General features: G+C 45.7%; 1 protein-coding gene across 1 annotated transcript; it reads left to right on the top strand.

Annotated features, from left to right (window-relative positions):
- Positions 1-2,586: 2,586 nt before the first annotated feature.
- Positions 2,587-12,472, top strand: daxx (death-domain associated protein). Its single transcript, XM_036515611.1, has 11 exons — positions 2,587-2,651; positions 3,944-4,194; positions 4,489-4,851; positions 5,472-5,603; positions 6,397-6,513; positions 7,057-7,288; positions 7,870-8,039; positions 8,581-8,782; positions 9,710-10,337; positions 11,014-11,146; positions 11,734-12,472. The coding sequence occupies exons 2-11, from the start codon at positions 3,967-3,969 to the stop codon at positions 11,791-11,793; spliced, it is 2,265 nt and encodes a 754-aa protein (XP_036371504.1). The 5' UTR covers positions 2,587-2,651; positions 3,944-3,966; the 3' UTR covers positions 11,794-12,472.
- The last annotated feature ends 3,404 nt before the right edge of the window (positions 12,473-15,876 follow it).

The raw sequence follows: 15,876 nt of genomic DNA, 5'->3' as shown, positions 1-15,876 counted from the left end.
CTTTATCGTTTATTATTGCTAATGTTCAGTACCATGTTCAGGGTTTTAGGGCGTTTGTTTGCGTCTACTGGAAATAAAAATATAAACTAAACTCTCCCTGTTACCCTTCTCAATGTTCGTGACCACTGCATTATATTTCCACATGATCTGTGTGTCCTGATAGGCTATCTTTTGAAACTAAACACTGTAGTGGAAAATTTATGACTAAGACTCCATATGTAAGTTATAAGCATTGCCACTTTTACCCTGGGGGGTTATTTGTTCAGTGTTATTGTGGTATGACAAATTGTATATCCACATGTAATAAATCCATATGTAGTTTATAAGTACTGCCAGTAGATGTCAGTTAGGCTAAGCAGGTAATGAGTTATTTTTATTTTTAAGGTGTGTGAACCCTGGAAATAATGTAAAATTAAAGTGGGATATTTTTTCCTTTTTAAAAGAAGGCAGAAATGTGCTGATGTACCAAAGGGGCATGCTAGAGGGGGGAGAGATAACAGGAGAATGTGGTGTGACTGTGAAGAAGTAACAATAGTGTATGGAGAAGATGGGGTGACTTTAAGGGAGGAGTTTCATAAGCAAGCATTTGGGTTACATTAGGTTAGGGTTATTCTAGGTTAAAGTGGATAGTCAATTATATATTTTGTAGCAGCCAAGGCAGATATGGAGCTGGAACAATAGATTTCTGTATCAGTCAGGGTGCATGTGACAGAGAAGCTGAAAAAATGTTGCTTCTCTTGGTGCAGGTGTAGGTCTTCACCTGACCTTCACTTCTCCTGGTGTCTTGTGTTAGGGATACACCTGATACCTCGTCCCCTTGCCTCTGACCCCTGTGAGAAAGTTTTCATCTTATTCAGCAATGACGTTTTGTGTATAACAGGAGGAGCTAGGGGAAAGTAATAAAAGAGAAATGTATACAGACTAAAGGGGCTTGCTTTTTGGGATGTGAATGAGTGATTGGGGCGAAAGTACATACAGCGCATATACACCTGTTGCTCCGTGGACCAACCTGGTTTAGTGTATGTGATTGATCACCATATGCAATAAACCAAACAACCATGATTACATCAGACTCTGTGAGGACTTACTATTTTCCAAAAGGCATCAAAGTGTGGAGGGAGCCCCCAGTCCGATTGACCTACACTGGGACCGGTTTTCCACCACAGCACCCAGCAGTGCAGCACATCCATGTGTACATTTGCTTTAGTTCCAGTGAAAAAATTACCATAGTATACACAGTATACCATCATGTTTTCAGGAACGTAATGGATCATGTATACTACTACAAACGACAGGTATGTCTTTAAAAATTATACTATTCTGACCGCCAGTTAACTAGCTAGCTACGTTGAATTCTGCTGATCACACACATTGTCGACTGACCACAGCCAAAAAGCTCACACGGTAGCGCAGCAGGCTGTCTGACATAGTTGTCTAGTTAATTAGGCATATGCTATAGGCATATGTTAAACTAAAATTTTTAGAAATTAGTTTTATTTTAGCAACTCCCGTGATTTTATGAATGGGGTTTATTCAGTTACTCTGACTCAGACTCGATCACCTACATTGCATTACATTATTGGCATTTAGCAGACGCTCTTATCCAGAGCGACTTAGATCAGTTACAGTTATTTTTTATCCATTTATACAGTTGGATATTTTACAGAGGCAGTTGTGGGCTAAGTACCTTGTCCGAAGGTACACCAGCAGTGCACTCTAACTCCAACCATTATGCTACACTGCCACCCCATCTAATAAAAATATCAACAGTACCGCTGTACCCTTGGGCAAGATACTTAACCCAGAATTACCTCAGTAAATATCCATCTGTATGAATCGATAACATGCAAAAATTATAATCTATGTAAGTTGCTCTAGATAAGGGCGTCTGCTGAATAACAATGATGTAATGTAAATTAAAAGTGTATTAAGGAAAAAATAACCGTAGCTTTAAATGGCTACCCCTTCGCACGCATTACACGCGCACCTAAAAAAAGAAAATAAAATTTAAAAGAAATAATCTATAGCATATCATTCAGTAAGCTACGCGATAGCTGGATATTATCCTTTTAAATCGGAGAAGAGCATGGATTTTATGACAGCTGAAATATTTCGATCATGACAATGCACTAAAACGTATAAACATTCAGTCCGCTATCAAGACTAGACTAGAATATACGTTTAAAATTGGTTAGTCTGTTTAGTCTGCAAACTTGTTGAGCTAACTAGCTACTTAACTGACAAACTCGAAACTTATGGACAGCAAGCAAATATCAGGTGAAGCAACCTCTTACAGTGAAATGAAAGCAATTTTGTTTCGTTTTTTGCTGTCTCATTCGTCTTGGCCTGACTTCCAGTACTCAGCTTAAAGTTCGCCCCTCTCTTAATCCAAAAAGATCATTTTTATTAAGATCCAACATTTTTCATCACATTCCGCTATTGGTTATTTAAATGTCCTCTTTAACTGTGAAAGGAGGACTGCCAGCCAATGACGGTCAACACGCAGCAGTTTGTTTAGCACCATCAAACACCACAGAAGAAGAAGTACAAGCGCCAGCCAATGAGCGACGCGATTACTGAGCTACAGCCAACGGAAGACTCGCTTGTTGCTGGGTGAAAGAGTTCAGGAGCTGAATTTTGGACTCGAGCGGGTAAGTTGTTTCCACAATTTTTGTTGTTTTTTTTTTCTTAATAACTCCACTACCGACATAATGTGTTCAAGAATAATCAAGAACGTGTACTACTACAAACGGCATGTATGTCTTTAAACAATATACTATTCTGACCGCCAGTTAACTAGCTAGCTACGTTGAATTCTGCTGAACAGACACATTGTCGACTGACCACAGCCAAAAAGCTCACACGGTAGCGCAGCAGGCTGTCTGACATAGTTGTCTAGCTAATTAGGCATATGCTAACGTAGTTCTGTCAGACGTTTAAATTTTGCCGTAACGCTATGTTAAACGAATAACCGAAAATGCTCATTGTATACCTGTCAATTTATTTTACATGCAGCTAGCTAAGTTAGATAGCTATCTAGCTAAGTAGGGAAGTGGCTGGCTCCGTGAGTGGTATTGTTCAGGTTGCTGGTGTAGTCCGTGATCTTGTCAATATTATGTCAGTTTATTTGCGAAGCTTCGTTGCAAGCTAGGTTCCCAGTTTACAACACAGTACTGTACACTATTTATTTATTTATTTAATGATGTGATAGCAGACAACCTGTGGTCTAACTACGTCTGTGCAATAGTTTGGACTGTGATTACAGTAGCCTGTCCAGTATAGTTTAATCTTATTTTCATCAAGCCAGCTAAATAACGTGAGTCGGTATTGAAAGCGACGCATTTTTATAAGATACTAAGGCTTTGATATTGAGACATGTGGTTTGCCACATAATGCTGGGGCATTGCTGTTATTCCTTAATTATAAGTTCGATGATCTAAAATCGAGTGATACTGCGCAGTCCCGGTAATGTCACTCCAGCTGCAGCAGTGATGTAAACACTTTACTGAAGAATGATACTTTTATAATAAACGGTTAGGGGTTATGATTGGAAATGGGCAAGTTGATCTCATATCTGTTGTTGAAATTACCCGGAGCACCTGCAGAAACTAGTGCTGTGATCAAGGCTTATGGGGTACTGACAGACCCCTTTGACTTACACCACTGCTGTTGTGAGGTTAGTATGTTTTGTGATGAGTTCCTGAGACTGAGTTGTTATGAAATGCAACATTGAGCTTTCAGTCATCAAGAGTACTTGTCAGTACTACTCTGAGTAAATCATGTAAAGATCAGTGAATCTGTGTCAGATTAATAAACACCAAAGCACTTAGAGATTTAGCTGTGTATAGCAGATTGTCATATGCAAGCACTTAGCCTGTGATTTACATTAGGAGATGTAGCTACAGTGTTGAGTCGATGCATCGATTACCCCCCTGTTTCTCAGTCACATCTAGGCCTTCCCATTGGATGGTGGTTGCCACGGGGGTCATGGACAACATCGTGATCCTGGACGATGATGAGGAGGAGAACCCGCTGCCCTGCTCCTCCACTTCCTCTTCCTCTACGCCGGTGAATAAGATTCTGAATGCTTCAAGGCCCACCCTTGCCCCCACCCACATTACCCAATCACCTTTTGCCTCCAGCAAGACAGACAGTCACATCCTTCAGCTGGAGAACCAGAGGCTCTTTGCTGAGGTGAGTGAGGGTGGGAGGGTCTGAGTGGGTTAAGTTAAAGCACTTTGGTTTAGGCTACCCTTGACACAAGTGGTAGAACTGAGTTAGTGGGGAGTTTTTTGTAATCAGATGTTTGAACAGAAAAAAAAGCATCCACATGTTTAAACTCAGCTGGGGTCCAACAGCCAACTGCAGTTTGGTGAAATCGCTAAGTCCATGTCGGTTAAATCGGTGAGTTCATGTACGGCACTCAAGACACATTTCCCTGCATTCATTACGCATTCTACCTCTCACCCCTGCCCCCCGTCCCACCAGTTTTTGGAGCATTGTGCCAACCACACGCAGGACTGCCCCGAGGTCATGACCTTCCTGCGGGCCAAGCACACGAAGGCCTCGCCGGAGTTCCTGGGCTCGGTGGAGTTCCGGAACACCCTGGGCCGCTGCCTGACGCGCGCCCAGTCCGGCCGCACCAAGACCTTCGTCTACATCAACGAGCTGTGCACGGTGCTGAAGCAGCACGCCGCCAAGAAGAGGCAGGCTGTGGTGACGCTGGAGCCCAGCGGCCCGGAGCCCGGCGGCCCAGAACCCGGGGACCAGGCCGAGCCCTCGGAGGAGCAACCCTCCACCTCAGGGCAGGAAGAGAAGAAGAAGAAGGCCCCCAAGGCCTCCAGGAGACAGGTGTGTGTGTCTGTGTGTTCACACTCGCACTCTCTCGCTGATTGTCACTCTCTGCACCGTGTTGCATGCTTTCCTCTGCTCATGCTCTCTCTCTCTCTCTCTCTCTCTCTCTCTGTCTCTCTCACTCTCTCTCTCTCTCTCTGTCTCTCTCTCACTCTCTCTCTTTCTCTTTCATGCTCTCTTGAGCACTCTCTCTCTCTACGTCAGCGGTGGAATCCCATAGGTTGCTCAAGCACATGTCTGACAAGTTTTTTTTTTTTTAAATAAAGTTGCTTTTATTTTGTGCTTTTATTCATGTGACCTTCTGGACAGAAACAGACCTTGCAACTCAAAGAAGGAAATGAATGTGACTTCTGTAAATATTCTGAAGAATCACTTTGATAGAGCACAGCCCATTTTTCTCCAGATGAAGTGTATTTTGTAATAAACTAATAAAAACACTGAATAATAAATAACAACAACAAACAAAGAGTTGTAAGCTGCAAATGGGTTTTTGGCCCCTGGCCTTGGGTCTAGAGGGCTTGCTGTGTACCAGCACTATCTGTCTTACTGCGGAAAGACTGTGGAAATGACTAAATTGTCCTTCTTTCTCTCTTCCTCTCTCCCTTTCGCCATGTCAGATTGCGTACCTGGAGAACCTGCTGAAGGTGTACTACGAGGAGATCCGGAGGCTGCAGGAGAAGGAGCTGAGTCTGGATGAGATGATGGAGGAGGATTCGGGGTACATCCAGGAGCACAAGCTCAAACGCAAGGTGAGCTCCGCTGCGCAGTACAGCCTCGTTGAGGTGGACCTGATTTGAGCCGAACAAGTCCAGTGCTGTTATATCCCCCTCCCCTCTCGGATGAAGCAGTGTGAAGTACAGTATGGTGATGCACTCCCTCTTTGCGAGATCAGTGCTGTAATTCTTTGTTGCTCTTTTTTTTTCTCTTGATTCTGTGTAATTTCAGTCAGCTAATCCTCTCTCCTGTGTTGTAGCCTTCTCCGTTTGTGATATCAGCGTGTCCACACCTGTCTGTCCTATGTGATGTCAGTAGTGTAGCCTCTCTCCTTTGTGATGTCAATGCTGTAGCCTTGTTTCCTTTGTGACATCAGTAGTGTAGCCTCTCTCCTTTGTGATATCAGTGCTGTAGCCCTGTCTCCTTTGTGACATCAGTGCTGTAACCTCTCTTTTGTGACGTCAGTGCTGTAACCTCTGTCGTTTGTGATGTCATGGCTGTAGCCCTGTTTCCTTTGTAATGTCAGTCCTGTAGCACCCTCTCCTTTGTGATGCCAGTGCTGTAACTTCTCTCTTTTGTGATGTCAGTGCTGTAACCTCTCTCGTTTGTGACGTCAGTGCTGTAACCTCTCTCTTTTGTGACATCAGTGCTGTAGCCCGGTCTCCTTTGTGATGACAGTGCTGTAACGTCTCTCTTTTGTGATGTCAGTGCTGTAGCCCGGTCTCCTTTGTGACGTCAGTGGTAGCCCGGTCTCCTTTGTGATGTCAGTGCTGTAACCTGCCTCCTTTGTGATGTCAGTGCTGTAACCTGTCTCTCTCACTGTCTCAGATGATGAAGATCTACGATAAGCTGTGTGAGCTGAAGGGCTGCAACACGCTGACGGGCAGGGTGATCGAGCAGAGGGTGCGATACAGTGGGACACGCTACCCAGAGATCAACAGGAAGGTGACTGATTGCTGCATACCACTGACCACACCCATATCTCAGTACAGTCAGGAGCCTCTGCTGTTTGCTGAAAGACCACATGACATCACGTAATGACTGACAGATAAGTAAACGCTCCCAGAGGCTCCTAAGAGGCTCCCAGAGGTAATGGCAGTAACAAGGTTGTATTCCTATGGAGCATAAGGTCTAGCACTTTGGAGGTTGCTCTTGATAAGTTTGTCTAATAAATGACAAAATGTAAATGCATAAACTCCAGCAAGGAGTCACCCTCATTGGGCTGGAGCTGTTCAGTTTCTGTGTTACTATGACTGAACTGCTCAACGCTTCAGGGTCAGTATGACACACTGAAATCCACAAATACACGTGTGGGCTAAGGTAAAGGTTGGAGTTGGTTACTGTTTGAATATGGCTGTTTGTCAAGATTTTATTTTTATTTAGAATTATTCCACTGCTGCAAATTGTGCGATTCAGATGCTGGGGGGTATTCCAGATGAGCATTTTTTTTTGTCTTTTAATCACCCCAACCCCTCTCGCCCTCCAAAGATTGAGCGCTTCATAAACAGCCCCGAGTCCAGGTCCAGCCCCCCCGACTACACTGACATCCTGCAGCTGGTGCAAAGGACCAACGAGCGATACAACCTGTCCCTCAGCCGCAAGCAGCTGACCCAGATTGCCCAGGACGCCTTCCGAGAGACGGGCAACCGGCTGCAGGAGAGGCGGCACCTGGACATGGTCTACAACTTCGGCTCCCACCTCACAGACTGCTACAAACCCGGTATATTAATACACTATATACACTCACACACTTCACAGACTGCTACAAACCTGGTATATTAATACACTATATACACTCACACACTTCACAGACTGCTACAAACCTGGTATATTAATACACTATATACACTCACACACCTCACAGACTGCTACAAACCTGGTATATTAATACACTATATACACTCACACACCTCACAGACTGCTACAAACCCGGTATATTAATACACTATATACACTCACACACCTCACAGACTGCTACAAACCCGGTATATTAATACACTATATACACTCACACACCTCACAGACTGCTACATTACTGACTACTAGATTGCTACAAGCAAAGTCAGACAATAAGTATATTAATACAGTATACAGACTAGCTATATACACAGGATCATACCTCAGTGACAAATATAAGCTTGGTGAGAGAGTAATTGTTTTAATAAAATACATACGCAGATTCATTCCCCCGTTCGACTGCTGAAAGCGCGGGGGGGAGAATAAGTACATGAATGTGGTGTGTGTGAATAGGCTTCTGAAGCCTGTGACAATGGTTGTGGTGTCTCTGTCTCGTGCCATCAGCTGGCGACCCCGCCCTCGCTGACCCCACCCTAGCCCGCAAGCTGCGGTCCAATCGGGAGGTGGCCCTGACCAGCCTCGATGAAGTCATCACCAAGTACGCCCTGAAGCAGGACGACACCGAGGAAGACGAGAGGAAGAAACGGCAAGAGAGGGACCGGGTCAGGAAAGAGGTATGGGGACAGGGGGGTTCAAACAAGGAGCGTTTTGAGCGCGCTCTCCTTGGCTGATAAGCTTTCAGCCCCATGGGTTACACAGTGGGATTCAGCAGGGTTATAGTTCATAACATACAAGTATCCAGTGATTGTGTGTGTGTTTTACGTCTGTCTGTCGTCTGGTGCCACAAGACTGTTATATATGAAGTGTAAGCTGCTTCTCTGGGGGGGGAAAAAACCAGGTGGAGACATTTGACTGGATAAATGAATCACTTCTGAAGTAGCCTAGTAAATGGCCAGCTACTGGCCATTTTCCCCGAGTTTCATTTTCTAAAAGTTGTTAAATTGTTCCGAGTTATGTTAGAAGTAGTGTCTGGTTCCTGTTTGTGTGAAATGGAAAATACTATGCTGTGAAATGTGATTGTTTTTCAAATGCACTCAGGCAGAACAACCAGTTTGCCAGCTTGTTTTCCGTTCGTTCTTTTAAGTCTTCTTTATGTCTTCTGCTGTGTTGCCCGCTTTCCCTGGGCTCCTGCTGGCTCTGTCTTTTTCCTGGAAGACTCTCGCTGCCCAAAATGAGAGTAAAAAAACCGAGGAGGCGAAGGAGGGGAAGGAGGAGAAGGAGGAGAGCGAAGAGGAGGGAGGAGAGAGCGAGGGGGATGAACAGGGAGAGGACGAGGGAGAGGAAGACGAGGAAGATGAGGTGTCTTCAGACCCAGACATTGAAGAGGAGCTGCAGGCCAGCCAATCACAAGGTGCCGGTAAGACACCAGAGGTTTTTATTGGTTGCTTTAAAACTGTTAAAAACAGGCTAGACTTTCCAGAGAGCCACTTTGTCTGATGGGCAAAGTTTCAAAATAAGAACAGGCACTGTTGTGATCATACCTAAGCCGTCTGGTGATAAAAACAAAGCGCTGGTGTAGTTTTGGAGTAGCTGCAGTCTCATTCACAGTGAGTGCCACTATGCCCTGTCGCGTCCCACACAAACCGAGGATGAAATAATTATAGTTAAGAAAAACAATGACATGATGATTCAATGACAGTCCCTGGCCGCCATAAATATCAAATCATTTCCCCTTCATATCACAGGGGAGAAAACCTCAGCCTACGTCGATTATGAAAACAGACAGTGCATCTCTCATTTAGCAGATGTTCTTATCCAGACCAATTTACATAGGGTTACAGTTTTTACATACCCATTTATATAGCTGAATATTTACTGAGGCAGTACTGGGTCAAGTACCGTGCCCAAGGGTACAACAGCAGTGCCCCAGTGGGGCATTGAACCAGCAACCTTTCGGTTACAAGCCCTGCTCTTTACCACTACTCTACACTGCTGCTTTCACCAATGGGAAGTCCACATGCTCAGACAGTGGGAATACTTTTGTGCTGTTTGACTTTAAAATGTTACAGCAAAGCATGTTCTAAAACTGGAACAGGAAGTACTGATTGGTCACAATATAATACTTCTAATATTCTTCTAATACTTGTATGGCTTTGGCCTGCTAAAAATTTCAGTATTGTTCCTCAGATTGTTATTTTTACTTTACCATGAAGACGTGAAATGAATTAAGTTCTGATTCGTTCTGCATGTTCAGTGATGATTGTTAGGTAACAGCAAGTTTGTAGACCTGAATGAACCTAGTGCTGTACTGCTGATCTGATGATCGTTGTGATGATCATTTTAGATGATGAAGAGGAGGATGAAGAAGAAGATCAGGCGAATCTAAGTGAGGAAGATGAGCGCTGGGCTTCGGGCGGATCCTCGGGCTCTGACAGGGAGGCGGGCACAGAGGAGAATGGTGAAGGGGACAACCAATCAGCAAGCAGCTGCCAAGGAGAGGCTGCCGCTGAGAGTCCGTCTGTTAAAAGCAACATGAAGGAAGACCCCACCCCCTCAGCCAGCCCCAGCCAATCAGGGGCCACCGTGTCACCGGAGGCAGACGCATCATCGAACAGCAATCATGCGATGGGCGAACCTGTTTCCTCCAATCACATGTCGGCTGATCAGCAAAGCCCCGACCGAGGCGCAAATTCGCCCTCCTCTTGCAAGGGCACTAAGGACCAATCCTGCCCCTCCCCTTTCACGGCGAATCGCCACTCCCCGTCGCCCTCACCCACGCTTGATTCGTTCAGTCTGGTCTCTCTGCCCCGGACAGCCAATAGCAGTGCCATCCCGCTGGCCCTCTTGATGACTGAGATGGGTGCAAATCCTGAGCCAATCGCTGGCTTCCGGAAGAGGAAGAGGAAGAGGACGAGGGAGGCGAGCCCCAAGGCGGCTTTCAACGGCAGCCACAAGCGGGACAGCAGCAGCAGGTAAGGAGGGGGTGGCTGGGGGGTCCCAGTCCTGCCACCCGCAGCCACACACCCGGGCAGCGTCAGGACGATCGAGGCACGTCAGTTCCTACAAAACCTCAATCCCAGCAATCCTCTGCATTCATCCACCTCAAGAGGGTTTAACACCACAGGCGTGTAAAGGTTGCGAATAGCATCATAAAAAAATACTTGTAGCATATTCAGTTGGTGTCGGGTATAGCATAGTGGGAAGGCGCAGGGCTCGTAACCGAAAGGTTGCTGGTTCAAATCCCCACTTGTACTTAACCCACGGTTGCTTTAGTGAATATCCATGTAAAAACTGTAACCTACGTGAGTCATTCTGGAAAAGATTTAGAAAGCTTTAGAAATGCCAAAATTAGACAGTGTTGAAAGTAAGACTTAATCATGTACACTTAATTATCTGTACAGTGATGGATGCACTCTAGATGTGCTCTCATGTGCATAAATATAAAATTTGTATTTATATACCTGTATTGCTGCATTTAAAGGTTTCTCTTCCTTTTGAATTCCTGGGAAGCACCATATTGTTGCTGTAGTTTTAGATCTATGCAGAATGGTGAGCCAAGCCAGGCCTGTTGTCAAACAGTCATACAGTTCTCGTGTACACGCAGGAGTGTGAACGTCGGTGAACATCGTTCTCTCTCTCTCCCTGCAGTGACAGCGACATCCCGCTGGACATGGGCGTGGTCACCAGCAGCCCCCTGCCCGCTGACTCCACCCGAGCCGACACCCCCTCCCAGGAGCCCGTCAGCAGCTCCGAGTGCACCCCGCCCCCCAAGAAGAACAAGGTGGGGCTGTGTCTGTGTGTGTTTGTGAATATTTTTGTGTGTGTGTGTACCTGTATGTGTGTTCAGGAACACGTGTGTGTGTGCGCGCGTGTGTGTGTGTGTGCATGAGTGCTGATCTTGTATTGCCAGCAGGAGGTCTGTATGTGTCACATGGGAGTACTCTCTACTCCTCTCCTCCCTGAGCTCAGAGTGAAACGCTGTCTGTTTCTGCTGAAGGGCCTGTTCTGCTTACCTCCACATTCTGCCAAATGAGTGGCACCTCCAAAAGCAGGTTACAGCATCAGACCCCCCCCCCCCAGTTTAGCATCCCAGGCGCTGCTTGTTTCAGGAGAAACCCAAACCAGCCCAACCCAGGCCTTTCACTGCACTCGTGCTCTCTACATCCAACAGAACACTTTCCCTTGGTTTCACTTTTTCAATGCTTGTCTACTTTTTTGATGAGTCCAATCCAGATACATATGTTGATTGTAAACTGCGGATATCTTTGCCACAGAACACATCAAGGTCTTCTCTGCGCTAGCCTCTGTGAACGTCTGGCCAGTGACAAAGTAGTGATTGTCCCTCCTCCTCAATTTTCTCCTTTTCAGGTCAACGTGTGGACCCAGTGCGACCCGGATGAAGTAATCATCCTTTCCGACTCAGACTGACCTTTCACCCCAGGAAGTGAACTCTTGCTCCGCAAACAATGGGCTCCATTGTCTGTCAGGACCAGCGCTTGTTGCAGTGTCCTGTGTCCACTGGGGGGCGTGAGATTCAAGCTGGTGAGGCTAGTGAAGGCCGACACCCCCATTCACAAGTCAAATTTCTCCTGGGCCCCCCCCCCCCCACCGAGTGAGGGCTCTACACTTGAAGCTGGGAGGGCTTGAAGAAAACATTCAGGTCTCTTGTATATTTTAACTGGATTATGTCACATTGTGATAAGTTTTTTTTAAATGTTCTTTCTGGAGAAAGGGTGCGTGGTTTCCGTGCTGGTGGCTTGGCGTGCAGAAAGCGGAAAGCGGTAAGCAGGGTTTTTACAGCTCGTTTCTACGCCAGGATTGAGCCGCTGTTGGCGGATTGAGAGTGCCCAGCGTACTCTCTGCTGGGCCCCGTGACGGGCTGTTCTGCTGGGAGCAGCGGAAGGGAAAGGCCGGCACGTGCACGCTTCGGCCTCCAGCTCTCTTCTGTCTTTGCGGGTGAGCAGCTCTGCACGCCTGCCGGCACCCTCGGCAGCACGACCGACGTCGTCTCCGCCAACTTCGCAGCCGAGCTCCGCCATCGAGACGGCGGGACGGGTTTAAACCGCAAGAGGGTTACTGCCCGATCTCCCTTCCTATTTCCTTACCTCTGCCGTTGTGAAATTAGAATGCGTCTCAGGGTGGTTGGGGGGGGTTCGTATTTGTTTTATGACTTTTTGGGAAAAAAAAAAAGAAGCACATTGGAGCGGTGTATTAGTGTGTTTGCCCCTTGCTCTCTCTGCAGGGACAAATGCCTCATGAGAAGAATAAAGGGTTTTGGAAACAGATGGTGTTGCTGACTCCTCTCTTAGACTTGGGCTGCAGTCCCTCTGGAGTGGAAAAATTGGGGGGAGGTTTGAACAGGTCCCTCATTGATTTTCAGCCATATTCTCCATCTGTTTTCCTTCACGTTGCTTTTAACCTCAGTTGTCATGGGCGTTATGTTTTGTGGCACAAGTTTCAATTTTGCCATCGTTACCCAAAAAGCTTTCTCTAGCCAAGAAGAATACAGTGCAGATGGGCGTGGCCTTTGACTGAAGGTCTGTGATTGGTCAGAGAAGGTGGGGGAAAGGTTAGGGGAGTCAGGTCTGAAACTGATTCACCCTTGGTTATTCTTCAGAAACATGAGCTCACTCAGTTCCTCTCAGATCCACACAACAATCAAAAAATACATATATTACCGTAAGAAAGCATGAGTGAGTTCAGCTGGTCAGAAAATGTTGGTCATGAATGAGTGGTGGTGTTTAAATGAATGAATGAATGAATGAAACTGGTTTTAACCTTTCAGACGCATTTCCATTTCATTTTGTGAGTTTATCGAAACAGTGTAGGTGTTTGACTCGCTGTGTTGGTCGTCTTGGTGGTGGCTGCTGAAAAGGGCGATTAAAAAGCAGAACCGAGGTTCGTCTCGACGGTGTTCTACAAACGTAGTTGCTATGCTGCGTAATTTACTGGATGAATATAAGGGGGGCTTTTCACCCAGAAATTTGTATTTTAAATAAACAGCTGAAAATGGGACATGCTACATGAAAGGTGGCTAATCTGCTGTTCTTTCTCAGGTAATGTTCTGACATGGTCCCCTGTTCCTCCTTTGTCTGCCAGGAGAGGGCGCCACCTCACCCTTTTGTCTGTTGGCTGGTGAGGAATGATCTCGCACTGTAAGAAGCCAGTAGGTCTGGTGAGAAATAAGTGTTGAATGTGTTTTAATTTGGTCAGTGTAAATGTAAAGTGCGGGTCTGAATGGAAATTATTTTTGGTTTGACTTGTTTTGACTGTAATTAAAGAATTACAAAGCCACACACAGATGTCATATAGATGTCTGTTTTCCGACAAACCCCCACCGCCACCCTATCCTCTGCTCTGTCTCTCACACTCACACTCACACTCACACTCTCTCACTCACTCACACTCACACCACCCCTTCTAAAGAAAAGAGGGAGAGGGATGGCCACAGGGGATAGGGTTAGTGAGAAACAGAAGAGATGGTCCATTAGAATTCAGCTCTCCATTGACTGACATGTAACCGCCCATCGTCCAGACTTAATTCCATGCAGCCACCATTACAGTGTATACACTGTGCGAACCTCTCCCAGTACAGTGTTAAAGTACTACGGTGTCTAGTCAGTGTGTATATACTGTATTAACCTCTCTCTCAGTGCAGTGTTAATGTACTGTAGTGTCCAGTCACTGTACATACAGATATCCTCCCTTAATGGGGATTTTCAAATCCAAATAAAGGGATAAAAATGACATCATCTGCTTTGCACTTATGTCCTGGGGAAGATGTCAGGCATTATATGAATGCATGCACTGACTGTAACGGATAACAATGAACTGTGAGGGTTACTGTACCGGAGGGGACTCTGCATGAGAAAGGAGAATGGTCACTCTCAGGCTAGTCATCATTAGGTACCGCTGATTTCATATTGTGGGAAAACTATTCCAGACAGATTTCTGTGACAGCAGCAGTTTTGGCAGGGATTACCCAGCTTCCCTTTGCAGGGAATTCAGAAAATCGCCACACCGGCACGGGGGGGACGACACCTGCGGATTCCTCCGATGCAGCCGTGGAACATCTGTCCCGAAATCCGCCAGGGGCCTTTTTCACCCGCCGCCACTTCAGCAGGGCTGGCAACCCCCGGTGAGTGGCGCCGTCGCCATGGCAATGGTGAAGGTAACCGAGGCAACTGGTGGCGTAACCATGGCGACCGCGCCCTGTGTAGGTGTCCGCGCTGGCGCGGTGTGCGAGGCTCACTGTTGATTGATGCCGCTTCAGTGTGGCGGGGGTCGGGCCGCATGTTAATTGGGGATAATTAGGCGGGACTCGTCAGGACCGAGGCACAGAGGGCCCTTGGTGCCGGCTGATCCCGGCTCCAAACACGCTCTTAATTACCCCAGCTAATTGAGCTGCTAATTGATTGATTAAGCGTGGCTTCCAGAACTCGATCCGACGTCGACGCATTGGCCTGAGGAGCTCAGCGAGGAGTTTTCAGACGGTTTGGCAGGCCTTCAAATCAGAGATGACGGGCTTAAATAGGATTGGTGAGGAGGTTTTTTTTTTTTAACCTGCCATCAAACACTCAAGTATACATCTGAAACTCGAGGTCATCCGAGTGCTGTTTTGTAAAATGGCAAAAGAAATCCTCCACCTGGAATCACAACGAGCTGTTCTCTTATAACAACGCAGAACCTTTCAGATCAGCCTATGGGGCCAATACACTTCCACACAGACACGTACCTCACTAACTCTGTCTGCTTACCTTCAAGTGCAGACTAGTCTGGAGAGATTAGAGGCCTCTGACTCAAACAAAATAATCTAAAAAACTAAAAGGATATACACTGCACATATGCAGAATACGCAACATAAATATAATATACAAAATTAAAATATTACTGATGCCTTAGTGGTCTTTTTCTGCATATACTGTCAAACATACTGGGAAATTATGTATGGTAAAATGCCTTCTGGACACGTGAAAGTAATAATGGTAGATGTAATTGTAATATATAACTTAAATAATGACATATAAAAATATTTTCCCTACACTGGCATATATTTCTCTATAATAAAGACTAAAACTGATGTATTGAAGCAATGAAAAAATATTGCAAAAATCATTCAGAGAAGTAGTTAAAGCACAGTGTGAAATGACCAATAAGGGAGTCCGATTCTAATGGTATCGCTATCAACTAAACCAACAATAGAACCGTTCACTTTCACAACATTCAGACATCTAAACAATACTGAGAAAAACTACAACAGGTGGACAGGTGGCACCAATTGTTTTTTTTTATTTCTCGTTTCACGTTTCTACGGAGAGGTTAGTAAAGACAACACTGATGTACTTTGTCTATATTCTTAATAACAGTCTGAGAACAACTTCAGTTGTCACTAATGTTGCAGCACAAGTGGAGACAAACCTTAGCATCCATTTGCAATGCTGTGCAATATAATATACGTAAAAAAAACCCACACAGATCTTTTTAGAGGTTAATATCAACATGTGATCGCAT

This window comes from Megalops cyprinoides, chromosome 21, assembly GCF_013368585.1.
Source record: "Megalops cyprinoides isolate fMegCyp1 chromosome 21, fMegCyp1.pri, whole genome shotgun sequence".
In the NCBI taxonomy this organism is placed as follows: Eukaryota; Metazoa; Chordata; class Actinopteri; order Elopiformes; family Megalopidae; genus Megalops; species Megalops cyprinoides.
Note: the sequence above shows the minus strand (reverse complement) of the source record. Positions and strands in the feature narration are given on the sequence as shown.